The sequence below is a fragment of the Lutra lutra genome, chromosome 3 (assembly GCF_902655055.1).
Source record: "Lutra lutra chromosome 3, mLutLut1.2, whole genome shotgun sequence".
Taxonomy (NCBI): Eukaryota; Metazoa; Chordata; class Mammalia; order Carnivora; family Mustelidae; genus Lutra; species Lutra lutra.
In genome coordinates, this window is record NC_062280.1 from 83,278,998 (window position 1) to 83,298,233 (window position 19,236).

The window sequence follows — 19,236 nt, forward strand, 5'->3', positions numbered from 1 at the left end:
TATGCTAGTCTGCCTTGATGACATTAATGACTTAAAAAAAGCAGCTCTGGAGTAGCTGTATGCTCAGCCTTAGTTCCCACATCATTTAGCTCCTTGGGGAGAAAACAATGGGACATGGGCCATACTTAATCCTTCACCAATTCATTAGGGGCCTCCTTTCTGGAATCTTGGGAACTTGTCTTAAAGATTTTTGTTTATTTGACAGAGAGAGAGATCACAAGTAGGCAGAGAGTCAGGCAGAGAGAGGGGGAAGCAGGCTCCCGGCTGAGCATTCCTGCTCAGGGCTCGATCCCAGGACTCTGAGATAATGACCTGAGCCGAAGGCAGAGGCTTAACCCACTGAGCCACCCAGGTGTCCCAGGAACTTGCTCATCTTTCAGATGGGGAAACCAAGGTCCAGAAGAGGCTAAAATTCAGCCAAGTCCTTGCCCAGATCTAGCTCCCAAGACCCTGTGCTGATTGAGAGCTGTAAGCACTTACTGGCTAAATCTGGCTGACGGAGGATAAACGGATTTGGGGTTCTTGGTGGATGGCTAAAAGCCAAAGTTGGATCTAATGCACTCAGTCTTGGAAACACAAAACAAAGCATTGATTGCCTGGTGGTGTAAGAGTGGGGGAGGCTGTTTTCTAAATAAGGTTGAGGCTCTGCGTGCTACAGATGCTGCCAAGTGGACTGAGAAGTACAGTAAGTACTTCCTTGAAAAGAACTTCTTCCACTTTAAAGATGGGAAGCAGTGGTTGGAAGTGTGGTGACTACCTAAATTTAATTCCTGGCTCAGTAACTTACCAGCTATGTGACATAGGGCAAGTTATTTGATTTCTCCAAGCTTCACTTCCCTGATTTGTAAAATGGGGATATTACTGGTACTTACATAATTGTTAGAACAAAATGAAAAAAAAAATCACTAAGAGAAAACTACATGCTCCGTGATGTTAGACATGAGTATATTCCAATTACTAATGAAAAAAACCTCTTGTCTTACATAATAGTAAATTTCTTGAAATACACTTAACTTTTTGAAATTTAATAGTTTGCCAAGTTAGTTAAGGAATGAGACATTTGTGTCAGAAGTATATTATTGATCAAAAAAATCTGTTCAAAATATAACACTACATTCAAATATAGTAGTATATACTAGGGGTAAGTCTCTAAAATGTTAGTCTTCCTTACTGTTCTTCTTCCCACAGAAAAACCAACCTTGATAATAAACACTAAACACTAAGCGCAGGTGGAAATACTGTACCTCCCTATTTTAAAAAAAGAATGTGTGTGTGACATATGTAATTTTGTAAGTGTGTCCTCCAGATATTATTTTTCCTTTGGTCTTTTGTCAAAAAAAAAAAGGTATGTAAAACATCCTCAAATATACTTACAGCCACATCATAATAACTGGTCATAATGATTATCTTGTAAGTTTATATAAATATTTCTATCTATATCAAATTATAAGATACCCCAGAACATGAGAGTTATCCTTTTGTTTAAAAACAAAAAGCCCAAAAAACCCAACCAACCAACCTATTGATCCCAGCAAAAACAAAAAACCCACTCTCCAAGGTCTCTAGAAGGTTACTGAACCACAAGTACCAATACTAGTTTCCTCAGAAACCAAGGTATGGTGGTACTGCCCAGTGGAGGGCCAGTGCAAAGATAAACAGTTCTTTAATAAGGTGAAAGTAAGTACTTTGTCACTTATAAGTTTTTGAAAAGAACTGGAAAAATGTGTGTGCAAGTAACTGAAATGCCATCTGTGAAACAGTTACAACCACCAAAATAAGGAAGGCTTATTTTTCTATTTTACTTCAAAAGGAACAAATAAATTGGTCACCAGTCTTTGATAAGTTCTGGATTTGCCACATTTCCAGAAACTGTACAAATGGATAGTTCTTTTGTTTTACTTCAATTATTTATAACATGTATATCACATAAGGCAAATTCACTTCATGCTTTACTTAGTAAAATGGAAAAAAAAGCTTTCTCCAAAATTGGCACTAAAGTTGTTAAGTTCTTAATAGCAAGGAGATACATCCAACTAAAAGCAGAATGAACACAGTCATAATACAAATCAAATCAAAATTATTTCCTTTATAGCATCAGCAATGAGTAACTCCAGAGGTAGTATGGCAGAAACGAGCATGGATCCTATCAGGTCACAACCAATGAAGAAATTAATTTATTTTTTTCTGTGGTTTTGACCATAAATTGCTTTACACATTTAGGACCTGAATAAAAACCACTCTCAGTAGAAATCTTGGCCCATTAATTCAACTGACATATCAATTTACAACTTTCAGGACTGCAGATATAAAAAATGTAAAGTATAAAATTATGTAAGTTTGAAATGGTTTTAATCATATTCATTAAAAATATTTACATTTCCCAGTACTTACTTGACAAAACCCCCTTGCAATATAATTCTACTCTAAACTTTTATTTATAAAATGAGGCTCATTTATGAGAGTTCAATGAATGTTATACTGCAAATTGCTTACATTCCGTAAAATATTTTAAGAACTTTTCATATCAAAGGTAGTTTATATTGGATTATCTGAAACCCAATAGTGCCCACAGATGAGCTTCTTATAATTCTTTTCATTAATGCTTGGAAAGCACTGTGAAAATGAAAAGTGCTGTTAAGTGCTATCATCTCCCTTAAGTTTTCACTTCTATTGTGTGCACATTGTGAAATAAACACATATGCAGCATGTCCATGTTTTGATATGTATTTTTATTTCCCTGCAGTTTTCACTTATCAAGAACAAGTAACAGGGAAAGTTGTCTGAACTAGTGCATAAACAAACATTCTGAAACACCACTACACGTATCTAATTTACAAGAACCGTATAAAAAAAGTCACTAAAACACTACACTATGAAGGTGTCCAACGCTTACAGTCAGACTTTTTCCAACCCGTTACTTGCCTTGTAGCCACAGGAAAACTCTCCAAAATTGAAAAGACAATCTTGCCACAACCCTCCCCCCCTCCCAACACCTGGGATGGCTCGATATCTAGACTTCCAATAATTATTGCAATGATATGATGCAATACATACCTGGTAAAATATCCTTTATGTGGTGTGTTACAGTTTTAAAGCCAGTTAAAATACGCAGTCTTCAGATAAAATGTAATCCTTGAAAAATTTTCTTATCTGCACAGTTTAAATGTGCTAGATGCATAATTTTTCCTAGTCCGTTTTTCCTGTGTAATTATTTTTTATAAACTGGTATTATAAATAGAAATATACATTCAAAATATATGGAAAAGTGAGTTACTACATTAAATTTGCATGTATCGATCCATCCCTTTCCCCTGCACAGTAATAGAAAATACTATTTTGCCTTGAACTTCATATTTGACAGTGAAATGCCACTAGTATTTACCAAAAAGTCCATCTAGTCAAATTGTGAAACAAAATGAACCAAGTGAAAACTTTACAGTTCCTTTAGAAAAAAATTACAAGAATTTCATTTCCTAGCTATGAATCTTTAACTTTTTAGACACAAAGTTGGATTTATTTTTACAAGATACAAAATGTAAACATGGCAAAATAAATAGTTAAAACAAGTGATGCAGGATCCCATTTCATGCTCATGATCCCATTAAAGAATTATTTTTTAAAATCCATTCAGTTGCAAATTCAAGTGCAAAAGCATGATGATGAATATCTACTATTCAAGTAACAGAAATAATATTGATGATACAAATAAACTATTTTACAAGGTAGTGATTTTCCCAATTTTACAAAATATACATCATATATCGATTTAATATCCGATATATTGTAGTCCATTTAGGTCCATTGTTACACTCTGTGATCCACAGAGTGCGTTGCCTTTTGCATTCAGCTGGAATATGAATGACTGCACACCATCAGCACAGGTCAAAAGCCACATGTTTTAGGTTATGTCACTTCCATAGCTACTGTTGTCTCTGCTATTCCATTTAAGCCCAATCTTTCAGGTTCATGGTTCTCTCTAAAAAAAGGCCAAGAGTAAAATAAACATAAGTGCTCTCTAGAATATATTAGCAGTATTTACAGACACTTTTTATGTAACTATAACTAAACACGTACTTCCCAAGAGTATTTCCCATTTTTATCATTTCTATACAGGAATGAGGGCAAGTTTTTTTTCAGCTAAGAAATCCTACTAATTTGCAATTACTTGGTTTTAACTGTTTACTTAGGAAACACAGTAATTTAACATAGTATTTTAGTAGAAGCCAATGACAAACTACTCATGAAATGTAACACAGGACCATCCAAGTTTTTTATAATAGATGAACCATATAATGCTCAAAAAGAATAATCATTAGAAGCACAGTATTACTTACTTTACATTATACTTTAATTTTATAGGTTTAAGGTCATGTAGTTATTAATTCATGCACCTCAACTGTTTTTTTTTTTTTAAGATTTTATTTATTTATTTGACAGACAGAGATCACAAGTAGGCAGAGAGGCAGGCAGAGAGAGAGGAGGAAGCAGGCTCCCTGCTGAGCAGAGAGCCCAATGCGGGGCTCGATCCCAGGACCCTGAGATCATGACCTGAGCCGAAGGCAGAGGCTTAACCCACTGAGCCACCCAGGCGCCCCACCTCAACTGTTTTGATGCACTGTTCTCATGTATTAGTATCAGAGAGAAATATAAAAACATACTCTGAAATATATTATCACAGATTTAGCTAACCTCAGAATATTCTCAATTTTATTATATAGAGAAAATAACTTACTTTCCCTTTGTGTATAATACTGAAGGGAACACAAATTTTGATTTGAAAATAAAAGCTCTTACATGGAAGTAATAACAACTCCTCTAACCTTCCCAACCGTCTATGCTCCAAAAAGTAACAGAAGACTGAAGCTTCTAAAATATTTTTTGATGTATTTCTTGGGGGTTTATTGTTTTTAATTTGATGTGTTTTTCCCCCTTGTTTTTTTTTTTTTTTTAATTTTTTATTTTTTCAGCATAACAGTATTCATTATTTTTGCACCACACCCAATGCTTCCCCCTTGTTTTTAATACTTTTATATGACTGTCATTTAAGCATCCTACTAGTGACCTCAAACAAAAGAATCTAAGTCAAAGAACTCGACACTAAGCAGATCTCATTATCTGTTTAAAAAGCAAGTCAATCAATAAACAACTATTGCTTGAGCAGTTAAAAAAAAAAAAAAGTCTTTTTCCTCCTACAGGATAGCCAGCAGAGAAGGATAGATAGTACTGGAAACACACACACACCTTGCTATGCTGCTAATGGCACTGCTAGGAGTAACCTTTGGCACTCTGTCCATACTGGCAGCAACTGTGGCAAGTTTTAAGGCTGTTGGCGATGGTGCTGAAGTCCGTGTATTGATATGCACATTGACTGGAGAAACAACACTGACATTATTGAGGTGCACTGCATTTGTCAGGCAGGAATTGTTCATGGGAAGTGTTTGAGGACTGCTTGTGCACAATGCTGGGATTAAGTGGTTTGTAGTGGTGTGGCCAACTGTCCTTACAAGTTGTACAGCGGAAATCCCTGGGCTGGATGATAAAGCCATATTGGTGGAGTATAATGTTTTAGAGGTTCCTGAAGGAGGAAAAGAAAATCATTCAATTTGTATCATGAGACATTAAACTCTCAAGAAACCAGGAGTTTAATAAAAAGTACAAACATCAATATTCTAATTAAATACCATATTAATTTTCCACATAATAACCTCTTCAAAGAGAGCTCCTAATCACAACATACTTACCTGTTACAACCCCAAAGACAGACCTTTCTACTGGCCTGCATAAAAGGGTTTTACAAAGTCTTCTGCCGCATCCCTATTTGGAAAGTAGGAAATAGCGGGCCAGAAAGGTCCTCTCTGGAGGTTGAGAGCATGTGGAAATGATAGTTTTGAACTGCATCAGAATTTACACACGCAAGAAGAAATCAGTAAGGAAGGGGCAATCAGGATCATGGGCATATCTAAAAGCAAGTGGAAAAGCCTAGGGTCTGAGTAGTTGTTGAAGGCTGATAAGAACAGCAAGTCTTTGACGACTCAAAGGGTAGTAAGAAGCAGACAAGGATCCAGGGTATTACTGTATTTCAAGAAGAGGAGTCAGAGAAAGCAGTTTGATGGGCTGGTAGGATGGTAAACCCAGTTTCAAACTTACTGAGAGATCAACGTGGATTGTATTTTGCCTTTTTATCACTGCATGGATTAATTCCATGGTGATGGTCAGCAATTAGCTCAATATGTTTTCTTGCATATGAGGGAACTGATAGTACACGGATAAAACTAGGCAGGGTGAAAAGTTACAAAGAAGGTACCTAGTGGGTGCAGGAGGAAACAGGGAGCAGGCGCTATGTGAATTCTAGAAAACATTCAGCTATTCCACCACACATATCCAAAGAAATTCTGAAGAGTCCTGACTTCTTGTACAATGCTTTCACCTTGCCTTTAAATAATAACCATATCTCAAATCAGTGAGTTACAACTTTGAGCTAATAAGTACTACACGAAACCACAGGCTTACCTGAAGGTTGGACAACACCGTTTATGTTGTTGTGGCCAGTGTTCTGTTCCTTGGCTACCTCACCACGACTTGGAACAGGTGCACTGACCACTGCGGATGCAGCAAAGTGGGCGCTGGCTGAGTCAAGTGTTTTAGACATACAGTCAGAGGTGCTTGAGCCCTGTAAGATCAACAAAATTACACTTTCAATTTTTCAGATGTGATTAAGAAATGGGCGAATCAAAAGACAGCTGCCTTTTTCATCTTGAACAGTTAGAGGTGTTTTGATTAAGAGATCTAGGACTTCACAGACTATTTTTGGCATATGAAGCGGGGAAATGACTAAAAACTGAGAAGCAACTATTCTGGAGACAGAACTAAAAACCTCAAACCTTTAATACTCTATTAATTTTTCCAGTGTTAATGAATTCCTTTAAAAATACTTGATAATCTAGATACTATGGACAAAATGAAATCATAGGGACTAACCATCACTTTTATCACAATGTAAAAACATGTCTAGTCTAACCCTGCAGGAGGCTAATTACCCAAGAGATTCAGAAAAAGCAAACTAAGTTTAATGGCTATTACTCCTAACTCTGTATGAAACTGGTTGGCTGTTAGTAACAGTCAACAGCTCTAGAATGGTGGCCAGTCCCAAATCCAACTGGATGCTAGAAGAATGCTGAGGGGTCCTGATGTCACTGACATTTTCATGTTGGATTCAGGATTTGCAAGGTTAGCGTATCTAGTGATCCCGAGGCTGAACTGAACTTCCATCAGCAGATGCTGACCTGAGAGCTCACAGAATACGACGAAGACTAAGCTCATCTCAGTTATTCCTTCAGAATTACTTTTGGAATTATGAAGCAACAAAACTTAAGACCTAAAACATTAGATGTCTTTCTTTCAGATGGCTCAAATTTGAAACAACTTTCCAATTACAGCTTTATTTTTAGTGGCTTAAACAACAGAACCTTATTCTCATACAGTTGTGGAGGCCACGAATTCAAAATAAGTCTTACAGGGTTTATATCAAGGTGCTTGCAGGGTGACTTTTTTCTGGCAATTACAATTTCATAAGTTATTTTTATTCTTATCTCTAGCGTATTCATTTAATCATGCCTACGGAAAGCAACTTCACCTGATGGCAATTTTTTTTTTCTTCAGGGGAATATTATTCAAAGAGACAAGGGGCTATGTTGTTTAGATTTACTGTATAATTCAAGAGAATTACCTCTCAGCACACTGGGCACATCCAAATGGCACTTAAACACACAGTTTAGGAAGGGGGTAGAAAAGTTCTATTCTTGGAGAAAAAAAAATATAGGGCGCTTAGGTGGCTCAGTCGGGTTAAGTGTCTGCCTTCGGCTCAGGTCATGAACCTAGGGTCCTGGGATCAAGTCCTGCGTTGTGCTCCTTGATCAGCGGGGGTTCTGCTTTTCCCTCTCCCTCTGCCCCTCCCCCAAACTCATGCTCTCTAATATATAAAAAAAAAGAAAAAAGAAAAAAGAAGTTTTGGGGGCTGTAGGGGTGGTGATGATAGTTCTAACAGTATATAATTTCTTCTACAAATTCTCAATAATGCTTTAAAAAAAGTAGCTTCTTTCCTAAATTACAAATACCATATTTGATTCTAGTACTTCCCTCATTAAATAGAAAACTATCACGGTTATCCTCTGTGAACGGACTACATTTGATTATTTTAGTCCGTTCATAAATTCATAAATTCATAAATAAAAATAAAAATTATGTAATTACGAAAGGGGAGAAAAAAAAATAGAAATACAAGCACGACTGAAAGACAAGTTTACCTGTGCTTTTGGATGTGTCTGCTGTGAGGAATGCTGAGATTGCTGTTTCTGCTGAAGCTGAGCGAGCTGTTGCCTTTGCATTTGAACTAACTGCTGTTGATGTGTCTGAAATTGCTCTTCTGTGATACCCCCTGTTACTGGTAAAGGACATTCATTTCAGAAATAAGTATGTTTTAAAATACTTTTAACAACACAAGCAGAATACAATATAAAATGATTGTGCAAGATGAAAAGCAACTGCAAATCATACATCTGCAAAAACCCAATAAAAAGCAAAAGTGGTTTATGCTAACATCCATGATCTTCTAATGTCACATGCTAAAAAAGTTCCTATAGGTATTTACTGTATAACATAGTTCTAACATGAAGATTCTAACCATTTATTCAGACTTCGTGTCTTTGAGATCACTCTTAGTTCACTATATCTTGGTAACTATAGAATGAGAAAAACTTTCATTTATTAATGCAAACAGTTATAATGACTAAGTGATGGCCTTAGTAAGAAAGCAGGACCATCTGCAAGACTGTAAATGATCCTTATTGCTGGTTTCCATTTAGGGCATTTTCTCTGATTACAAATCAGAGGACAAAGATGTTCATCTAGTATAATCATTAGTTTTAAGCCAATATAGATCTTCTGCTAAAGTAAGTCTTAAGTTAAACCTAAAATATAAAAATAAAAATCTTAAGATAAACCCAAATATAAATATGGGCTAGAAATCAGAGAATTATTCAGAAAATTAAAGGTAGAATGCATCCTCCAATATAATGTCATACAGTGTTAATAAAAGTTAGATTTCAAGTAAAAATAAGACATCTAAGGGGCGCCTGGATAGCTCAGTGGGTTAAAGCCTCTGCCTTCGGCTCAGGTCATGATCCCAGGGTCCTGGGATTGATCCCCACATTGGGCTCTATGCTCAGTGGGGAGCCTGTTTCCCCCTCTCTCTGTCTCTGCCTGCCTCTCTGCCTATTTGTGATCTCCGTCTGTCAAATAAATAAATAAAATCTTAAAAAAAAAAAAGACATCTAAAACTTTCATTTAAAAGATTAGCTAAGAAAAAGTTGTAATAGGCAACATTTTTCTACATTTTCATTCACTGGTTTTCAAGTAGATCACTGATGAACTGAGTTGAGGACACAAAGCTATTTCCAGAGAAGTTAGTACATTATCAAAATCAAGAAATTCTAAGTCCCATCAGAATACATCTACTACTAGAGTAATTTTCCTCTATTTTTCATTGCTTTCTTTCCTCTCTCCCAACTATTTCTTTGAATCAGCAAGTATTTACTATCCATGATGATGCAGACTGCTACATTAAGAGTTAAGCGAATACAGGGCAAAATAAACTGTAAGTGTCCTTGTGATAAAGTCCTGTGGTGGTGTTGGAAAGAAAAGATACATCAAAAATACCAACTAATGGGTCAACCTTTAAATGCAATTGAGCAATCAAATCAACAGGACCTATAATAGGGGTTTAGCTAGAAGACTACACCCTCAACCGAGGTTACTTAACTACCCCCCTACCCCCAAGTTTACCATTTGGTACAATTACAAATGAGAAACTTTAAAAAATGTGATGGTATAATATATGTTATGAATAATAGTCTATTATCTATGAAAAGGGAGTTAGGCCCCAGACATGGACAAAGCATTAGACAGGATTTCATTTCTGTTCTGCAATATTATCATTAAAATCTGTATTGGACTATGAAGGAAAAACAGTTTTTAGATAGCAATTTTATTTTTAGGAGATTAAAAGACCTGGGACTATGAAAGTGCTCACTCTAAAATTTTAATATTACCTGTGTTTTTGAAGTACACATTAGTTATCTTACTGAATTACCAACAAAATCAAATTTTTTCTTTGTCTGCACATGTTAAATTCATTGCAAGTGTTCTATTTTTAAATGAAAAAATTATTTTTAATTCTAAATTTACAATCTTCAAAATCAAATGAAAATGTGAAGTATTCATGAATTTCCAGCTGTTTGAAAACCTTGGGAAAGAGATGAAAAATAGTTTATTAGATAAAAGGCAGAAAGGAAAAATCTTAAGTTAAACCCAAATAAATCTGTTTAAGTCTTAGGTGTATAGTGTGCCAATTCAAATGAAATGGACTTGGAATCTGGTGTTAGCACCGTCTACTCCCTCAGCATTATGTTCACCTAGAGCTGAGTTTTTTTGTTGTGGTGAAAGATGGGAGGTTACAGTGATGATGTGAGAAACAAACCAAATTAAGTGAATATACTTTTAAGGCTATTTCAAAACAGAGAGAAAGGAGAACACTGAGAATCTTCTTCTCCAAAATCTTTTAATTCAGAAAATCATGAAAGAGAAATCTCACTAATTCAGAATAACTATGAACCTAAATTAGTACAAAGAACAAAAAGCACTTTTTAATTAAAAAAAATATATATTACTTGGTTGGTAGTCTATGACTAGCAAAGTACTGCCAACTATAGGTGTTCTACTTGGTTTTTATGAACGGATGATCATTTACATATATATTAAAAAGGTTGTCTCATTTGGGGAAGAGAGGATATGTCTACTTATTGCCCTTTTCTGTTGAGACCATAAATCTGCTCAGGAACCCCATCCTTTTCCTCAAAGAAAACTCATTAAAATTTCAACAAGACTCAATCCAAATTATTCAAATTAATGATCAGTGTTTCCTAACCTTTATAAACCTAGGCTAACTCTAATGCCAAAAATTTCATCCCTGATCCCATTACTGATTGAGAATCACTGATATAAACTCAATTTAATTCTAAGATTATACTTTAAAAAATGACATTTTTTCCCCTCTTCCTCTCAAGCTTAGCATGTTACATTCATTCTTGACATCTAATTCTTTACTATCAAGTTTTGTGCTTGAAAACAAGCTGATGTTCCTCATTCAGAATCTTCAGGAGCATTGTTCAGTATTATTTCAGCTCTTTAGAAAAAAAGAGCAATTAGTAACTGTGGCACAGAATTGGAACACGTACAAAAAAACCTTTCATTTTGTTAGGGTGAATGGAAAGTGGTAAGAAATGTATGATTTTAATGGCACAGGCACCATAGTGAATTTTCATTGTTACGGCTGACTTAATGGTAGGTAGACTTGGTAGGTGGGTTTGACTGAAAGCACCATCTCTACTGATTATTCTTCCTTTCATAAATTACTCAGATACTTTCACAAGAAATTTATTTTGTACACTGACTTGCAGTCATCAAAAGGCAAACACGCCAGGAAAGGTCACAGTTATAGTGTGAAGAAATCTGTTTAGAAATGAGATAGATAATAAGGGGGACAAGATAGATAATAAGGGGGACAAGCCTTGGGCGGGGGAGGGGGTTGTAGTGGCAAAAAAGGGAACTGGGAATGAACAACAACAAAAACCTATCTGCTTCTATTGCTTAGGGCCAAGCCAAGTTCTTTCCACTACTTGCTCGTAAGTTGCTAGCTTAAAACTGAAATTTATGCTGGTCATAAATCTAAGCTACCCCATCCCTACAAGTCCTGTCAGTTTAAAAGTAACCACAAATCTGTTTTGTGAAGGGAGCAGTATTTCATTAATCTAGATAGACGGGAAGTGTCCTTGTATTGGAGTAAGAAGTTTTCCAAATCTCTATGGTTAATACATGCTGAAAGATAGGTATACATATTGTATAACTTTCCTCTTTATATATGCAAATATATCATTCTATACACATCAGTGGTGTACTTGCATTTCTAAATATTTTGTGTATATAACCAATAGTCTGTTTTTCACTAAAGCCCCTCAGCTTTCTGGCTGCTGCTGCTTCTTCTTTTTTTTTTGGTATCTGGCTCATTACTCATCTTATTAGATTTATCATTTGCTTTGCTCACTAGATGAATCTCTGTATTTTTTGTTAGAATATTTGTCACCATCCTTGGAATGTTGATTTTGTTTTCAAAAGTCCTAGGCATTCTCATTTCATCTTTCACTTTTCAGGTATGTGGTTTCTGTATGGTGGTCTGCTAGGCTGACCCCTTTATTAGCTTTCCCTCCAATATTCTGACAGTGATCTATCAAAAATATACTCAAGGTATCTCCACTATATTTTACACTGGTTTAATAATTCTAAAGTCCAAGATCACTGTTTCTTAAACTTGGGCCCACAGAAGTATTCTTATGTGGGAAGTCTTCTGGAGTATTTGCTAGCAGAAGAAATATCTAATGGAAACACATTCTGGATCTTCTGGATGATCATCTCACAACAGAATATAAACATATGATTTTTGTGCTTGTGTGTGCCTTTTTAAAATTATTTTTAATGCAGTGTTTCTCTAAGTGGGCTAATAAAATGTGTATTCTTGGGAAGCTATGGATTTTTTTAAACACTAGCCTAGACCATGTTTTCATAGTTTAATGAAAAACATCTAATATAGTAGTAAAGGTTATCTAAAAGTCAAAATGAATATATTATTATACAGTATTTCTTCATCTACAGGGTATGTCTTTGTTACAAAAGTCTTAATATATGCTTTATTGAAGCAATGTGACTATATGCACTTTAGTTTTAAAAGAGAGATCTGGGGCTGACGGGGGTGGGGAAGAGAGACAACCTATTTTAAACCTTGTAGTTCTTAGCGAAAGTGAAAGTTCACATAAACCATCAGAGCTACTGCGAAGATAAATCTTTCAATCCTTCAAAGTTGACATTATTTGTCTAGGACTATACACATCTTTATAATGTAACTCTCACAGTTAAAGGCAAACTAATGAACAGACTGCAAAACTGTGGGGGTACAAAGGGTGAAGATGGGAGGTAGGGTCAGGGGTGAAGGGTGAGGGGATGAAGAATGAGGAACAAATCAAATGTAAGAATAAAGAAAATAAAGACCCATTTAAGGGGCATCTGTTTGGCTCAGTTGGTAGAGTGTGTGATTCCTGATCTGAGGGTTATAGGTTTGAGTCCCACATTGGGTGTAGAGATTGCTTAAAAAATAAAATAAAATCTTTAAAGACCTATTTTAACTTCTGATACCCAACCTAAGTAGTTACAACTGAAATTTTAGTATTATTTCCTTGAGCAATCTAACTAAAATCTTTTAATTCCTGAAATCTGAACCTATTTCTCACACCTCTGGGAGCAACCATAAGTCAAAAACGAAACCTTGTCAGTACCTTGGCTAGTTGTGAAAATGTAGTTTTACCTATTCAAAGACTTTCATATTTGCAAACATTTCGTAGCAACTTAAGAATGAAAAAGAAATGGAGAAAAATTAAAAAATCAAGAATTTCTCCTGGAAAACTGTCCATAATACTGATGTACTTACAAATTGGTAATGTTAAGATATTTGCAGCTGGTCAAAAGGCTACTAATATCTATTCAATATATGAAGACAAATGGGAGGAAAAAAAATGCTCATTGCATCCATGTGCTAGTCAAAACCAAGGTTAAATGTAAGTTAATCCAGCTCTTCAAGTCTGAAACAGCAATGATTCATTCATTCATTCAAAAGTAGTCTCTACACCCAACATGGAGCTTGAACTCACAACCCTGAGATCAAGAGTCACATTTTCTACCAACTGAAACTGCCAGGTGCCCCAGGCAAAACTACTTTAAGAGTCCATTTTCTTAAGTTTTGGATTTCAGAACAGTATCTCAAATGAATAAATACTGCAATTTCGAATGACTAAAAACTTTATCATCTATTATATAAAGAATGTAATATTTGCCATGTGCTGTAAGCTCCTTCAAAGGATTATTGTCTTGTAAAACTACAACTTTCAAACACTTAACATAGTGCTTTGTATATTAATAATTCCAAATAATTATGTGTGAAATTAGTTTTCCTTGGTTACTCACTTGCCATGTTCAGCACAATCTATCTTTCCTTTCTGTCCTGCTATTCTTTGAGAAGACTTTTTCAACTAAGAAAACAGATCTTTATTAATAGTTAATAAGACATGTGTCTTTGCTTTAAAATGGAGTCTTCATTTTCAGTTCTTCTAATACCTAGGACATACATTTCAATTTGTTTTAAGTCCTTTAAGTATGATATCACAAATAACAATCAGAATATATTTAGGACATAGGAAATATTAACTGGGTTATTAACAAAATAAAATTCTTTGCCACTAACCTTCAAGTATTTTTTAAGAACTAAAAAACTTGTGATATAAATATTACTGACAAGTGTATGAGATTTCTATTTCTGATTAAACCCTTTATTTGTTGTGATTTCCCACCTGTGAAACGGAAAATTCAGTTCTTGTAATTTGTCTAGCTCAGTGATACACTCTGTAAGGTAAAAATATGGTCCTGTGTTAGTCTTTTTACTCTTAAAGACAAACACCCTCTTCACGACCAAGTCCACCAAGAATATGCAAAAGGCAACAGTATTAATAAAGGCCTAAAGATTAAAAGAATTAAAAGAAATAAAAAACAGACGAGTGTTCAATTCTTTCGTCTATGTCCATCAAACATAAAATTACCAACTTTCTAAAAACTCCTACATCCTTCTCTTTAAGTTGATGAAGGATTTCTATCAGTATTTACTGAACTGTAGTGGAATCCACTTAAATTACCTAACCAGAACTGAAAGGACTATGTAATGAACAGAAATGGTATAAATGGGTACTTAAAATTGTTATGGCTTTTCAATTGTTTAGAAAATGCTGTGCCATCATGCATTTATGTACCTGTGTCTAGTATTTCAAAACAAATGCATATATATAAATAAAACGTGTGGCCTCGATAACTACTAGAGGATCACAGCTAAGAAGGAAAACTTCAAACAAACTTCCTTTACTCTAGTAACAGAATTAAATATATACCTGAAAATTTCTATTTAAAAACTAATTCTAGGGTGGCCTGAGTGGTTCAGTAGGTTAAGCCACCTTCGGCTCAGGTCATGATCCCAGAATACTGGGATCAAGTACTACATTGGGCTCCTTGTTCAGCAGGGAGCCTGCTTCCCTCTTTGCCTGCACTCCCCGACTGTGCTGTCAAATAAGTAAATAAAATCTTTAACAAAACAAAACAAAACAAAAAAACAGAACACTGATTCTAATGCAGCTTAGTTTTTGCATAAGTCTTGAAATTTGTCAAGAAGGAAATGGTACTGTGTTGAGAATACTAAAAAATTAAGACAGAAAATATTATACAGACCAAAAAGACTATTTTTTTAAATGGTAGGGGAAAGGTAAAAATTAAAAAAATTTACTGTCTATGACGTTAACATCACATATTTGTCACTTAAGTTACCTGAAAGGTGCATGTGCGCCTAAGATACTTCAAATGCTTATATTATGCTGATGTATTATGACAGTGTCATAAAATTCTAGAGCCAATTATTATGGAATTATTTAAGTTACAGTAAGTTATATTCTGGATCTATACATATAGAGTAATGATGACACAATAACATACACAACCTATGCATATTTTCTGGGAAAGAGTCAAGTCAAATCCTTCTGGAGTTTACTGTACAATAGAAAGCTGCAAATATCTGGTCATACTCGTGTTGAGATGAAAAGTAACATCTTTTTTTGGTATGGTACACACTGTTAGAGAAGAAACTCAATCTACTACCAAATCTAATTATAAATGCCTGTATTGAGATATTTTTAAACTCCCCTTTTGGCAAAAATTATTTTGAGTAATTTTTGGTACAGGAATTCTGGTTCAGTTAAATAATTTGAACACTGTCATGGGGCTGGCGGAAAAAAATAATCTGACCTAATATTCATCAACTTCCTATTACCTTTAGATTTCTAAGAAGCTTACCACCACAAATCATATTCAGTATTTATCTATTTCAGCTTCAAAACCTCATTAAACTTCACAGATCAATGAACTTTATATAATGGGATACCATTTTCCTTGCCTACATTTGCTTAGAGAAAAGTAACTAACTAATTTGGAGGAACAACATGTAAACCTCTAATCACTCAACAAATTCAATTTTCTATATAATCTTTAAACAGATAAATGTCTAGGTCAAGTTTAAAAATAAGCAGTCCAGTAACAGAAAAAGACTGAACATGACTGAGACCAAATTTAAAAACTAAAACGCGGGCGCCTGGGTGGCTCAGTGGGTTAATTAAGGCCTCTGCCTTTGGCTCAGGTCATGATCCCAGGGTCCTGGTATCAAGCCCCACGTCGGGCTCTCTGCTCAGCGGGGAGCCTGCTTCCTCCTCTTTCTCTCTGCCTGCCTCTGCCTACTTGTGATTTCTGTCAAATAAATAAATAAAATCTTTAAAAAAAAAACCAAAAAACTGAAACGATTTAAAACCACTTTAAAGAGGCTTAACATAATTTCACATAGTAAAACGCACCATCCAGGAAGTAATTTAGAAATACGTATGTTTTTTGGAAAGAAAGGGTATCATCAGTGTAAGTCAAGTCACATCTAGTTTTGTCTGCGGACACCATGCACTGCTTGTACATATCATAAGGATATTAAAAATTATACCAACTTGTATAAATGAGATAAAGAGGAAAACAAATCAAAATTATATTTTAGATTGTCTAGATATTATACATTATTTACAACATGCATGTCATAAAAATATTAAATTAATTTGGGCACAGTGTTTGTTAAAGTAAAAAATGCTCTCAGAGGTAAGCTACCAAATAAAATTATAACTATTCATGGGGAGATTCTTAAAAAAATAATTTTTCAGAAACAAAGAATTCAGTGGTACTCCTAGGAGCAATGCCTACATTTCAGCAAAGCTAATATACAAAAAAGGGAAACTTTCTTTAACAAGTGTACACTATGGCTATGAAAATCTGGTAGCAGCTTATAACCCTTTTGCCCATAGGGAACTTCCTATGCATTCTGCCTACACATTTACCATACCAGGCACACATGTTCAAAATATAAGTCAGGGTTTTACAGGTTTTAGGACATTGTTTAAATGCGAAGCACAGTAATAGAGTTTAGCTTCTTAGGCTGGGAAAAAACTGTAATAGGTTAAGGTAAAAAATTCCTTTCTTCAGTGGGATTATGAAAATAAACCTTCAAAATTTACCCTGAGCACTTGGCACATATTTAGTGGATAATGAAAATTAAGGAGAAAAAAAGAGCAGGATGCATTTTAACAAAATGAGAGCTTACCTGATATGCCATTCTTGCTGGTGTTCAATAAAGCTACAGATGCTGCAGAAACTCTTTTATTGTTCACAGTCTGCCCTGATTTTCTTGAGGTACATTCTTCACTATCACTGTCCTGTAAATTTAGTAGCCTTGGCTGGAAACACTGTAGTCGACATGATCTGATATTGCTTAGTATTTCAGAAAGGGACAGTCTATTTTCACAATGTTTACTGGAAGCATTGGTCCGAGTGAAATTAGAGGAAAAGTCTATAGTTTGGGAAGAGCTTGAAAAACCATTCAGCATTTCAGGGTCTATCTGTTTCAGGACTGGGTCATGTTCTGTGGATATTCGGTCCATAATGATCCTGAAAAACAATATAAAACCAAATATTATCTGGAAGAACTTAATAACATTTTCTCTATATCTTTCCTTCCAGCTTACAAACAAAAACCAGGCCAAAACAAATAGTTTACCTTCCACCTCTGCCAATTCGCCTCCTTGCAAATCCTATACATCTTCTTGGGACTGTGAGTGTTGTAAGGCAATGCCTGTATCTCAACTTATCCAAATCTGCCAATTCAGAATTTTCAAATGAGTGGTTAGCTTGGTCCAAACGAGGCTGAAAAGAAAACAAAAATTAAAACTCACGAAGTAACTCTGAAATGAAGAGAAGTCAAATCATGCTAAAAATAAAGTACAGCATTAGCAGATCAATTAAAATTTAGTTATGAAACTGTGAAATTAGGGTTTAAGTGATATTAACAAGATAAAATTTTATAAAACTGAATGAAAAATTCACTCACCAAAATGACTCAAATTGAATTTAATATTTTAGGGTAGAATATATTTTAGAAAAATAGGTCTTTAAAGAAAAATATGCATTTAATATCTATGTAGAAAAGTAGAGATGGGGGCAGCTGAGTGGCTCAGTTGGTTAAGACTGCCTTCCACTCAGGTCATGATCTCAGAGTCCCCACAGTGGGCTCTCTGCTCAGCAGGGAGCCTGCTCCCCGCCCCGCCCCGCCTGCCTCTCTGCCTACTTGGGATCTCTGTCCATCAAATAAATAAAGTCTTAAAGAAAAAAAAAAGTAGAGATAGTAAAGTTTGTAATTCATAGGCTTTCTACTGAGAGAAGTCAGAAGGAAAATGTTTTTGAACCAAAAATGGGTCAGGCTGACACTTCTTTATTTTTCTGGGCCTTAACACTTCTCTACCTTTTAATAATAATTTTCTCGCTCTCTCATTAGTGTAACTTGCGAATAACTTTCTACTTCTTCTACACTAAACACACACATGCACACACTCTGAAAGGCTGGAAGTGTAGATGTTACCATAAATGAAGCAAGACAAATGGTCTCTGAAGTCATATCTGAAAGCTATCCATGTAACTCTATAATTAGCCATACCTTATCTGAAAACCTGAGCATTTGGGAGTGAGGGTCATTGATGATGTAATGCTGTACCAAAACTTGACTTAATAGCACAAAGCAATTTCTAAGTTTGTCAAAATGTTTGAATATAATCATTATATAAGATATTGCTATGAGGAAAGTCTAAAAACGATTCTTTTATGTTTGATCCTTAGTTGGTATAATATATGCACAAGATGGACTTGCCTAAAATAAATTTTAATAAGCAGCAACAATCAAAATTTTGGGGCATCTGCGTGGCTCAGTTGGTTAAGTGGCCAACTTTTGATTTTGGCTCAGGTCATGATCTTAGGGTCATGGGATCAAGGCCCTCATCGGGCTCCGCGCTGAGCAGGGCGTCTGCTTCAGGATTCTCTCTCCCTTTGCCCCTCCCTGACTGCCCGCAGGGGCACACACACACTTTCTCTTTCAAATAAATAAGTAAATCTTAAAACGAAGCACAA

The 19,236-nt window shown here is 35.2% G+C and overlaps 1 protein-coding gene across 4 annotated transcripts in view; it reads right to left on the reverse strand.

Moving 5' to 3' along the window:
- Nucleotides 1-2,710: 2,710 nt before the first annotated feature.
- EPC2 (enhancer of polycomb homolog 2) overlaps nucleotides 2,711-19,236 on the reverse strand; it is a 117,175-nt gene continuing 100,649 nt past the window's right edge. For 3 of the 4 annotated variants that reach the window (XM_047722406.1, XM_047722404.1, XM_047722407.1), the window contains 6 exons: nucleotides 17,837-17,982; nucleotides 17,384-17,727; nucleotides 8,304-8,440; nucleotides 6,511-6,670; nucleotides 5,242-5,575; nucleotides 2,711-3,976 (listed from right to left, as the gene is read on the reverse strand). In XM_047722406.1, coding sequence (XP_047578362.1) covers nucleotides 3,904-3,976; nucleotides 5,242-5,575; nucleotides 6,511-6,670; nucleotides 8,304-8,440; nucleotides 17,384-17,727; nucleotides 17,837-17,982 — 1,194 coding nt within the window. In that variant the 3' untranslated portion in view covers nucleotides 2,711-3,903. The remainder of the gene's footprint in view (nucleotides 3,977-5,241; nucleotides 5,576-6,510; nucleotides 6,671-8,303; nucleotides 8,441-17,383; nucleotides 17,728-17,836; nucleotides 17,983-19,236) is intronic. The other variant, XM_047722405.1, reaches the window with a different exon arrangement.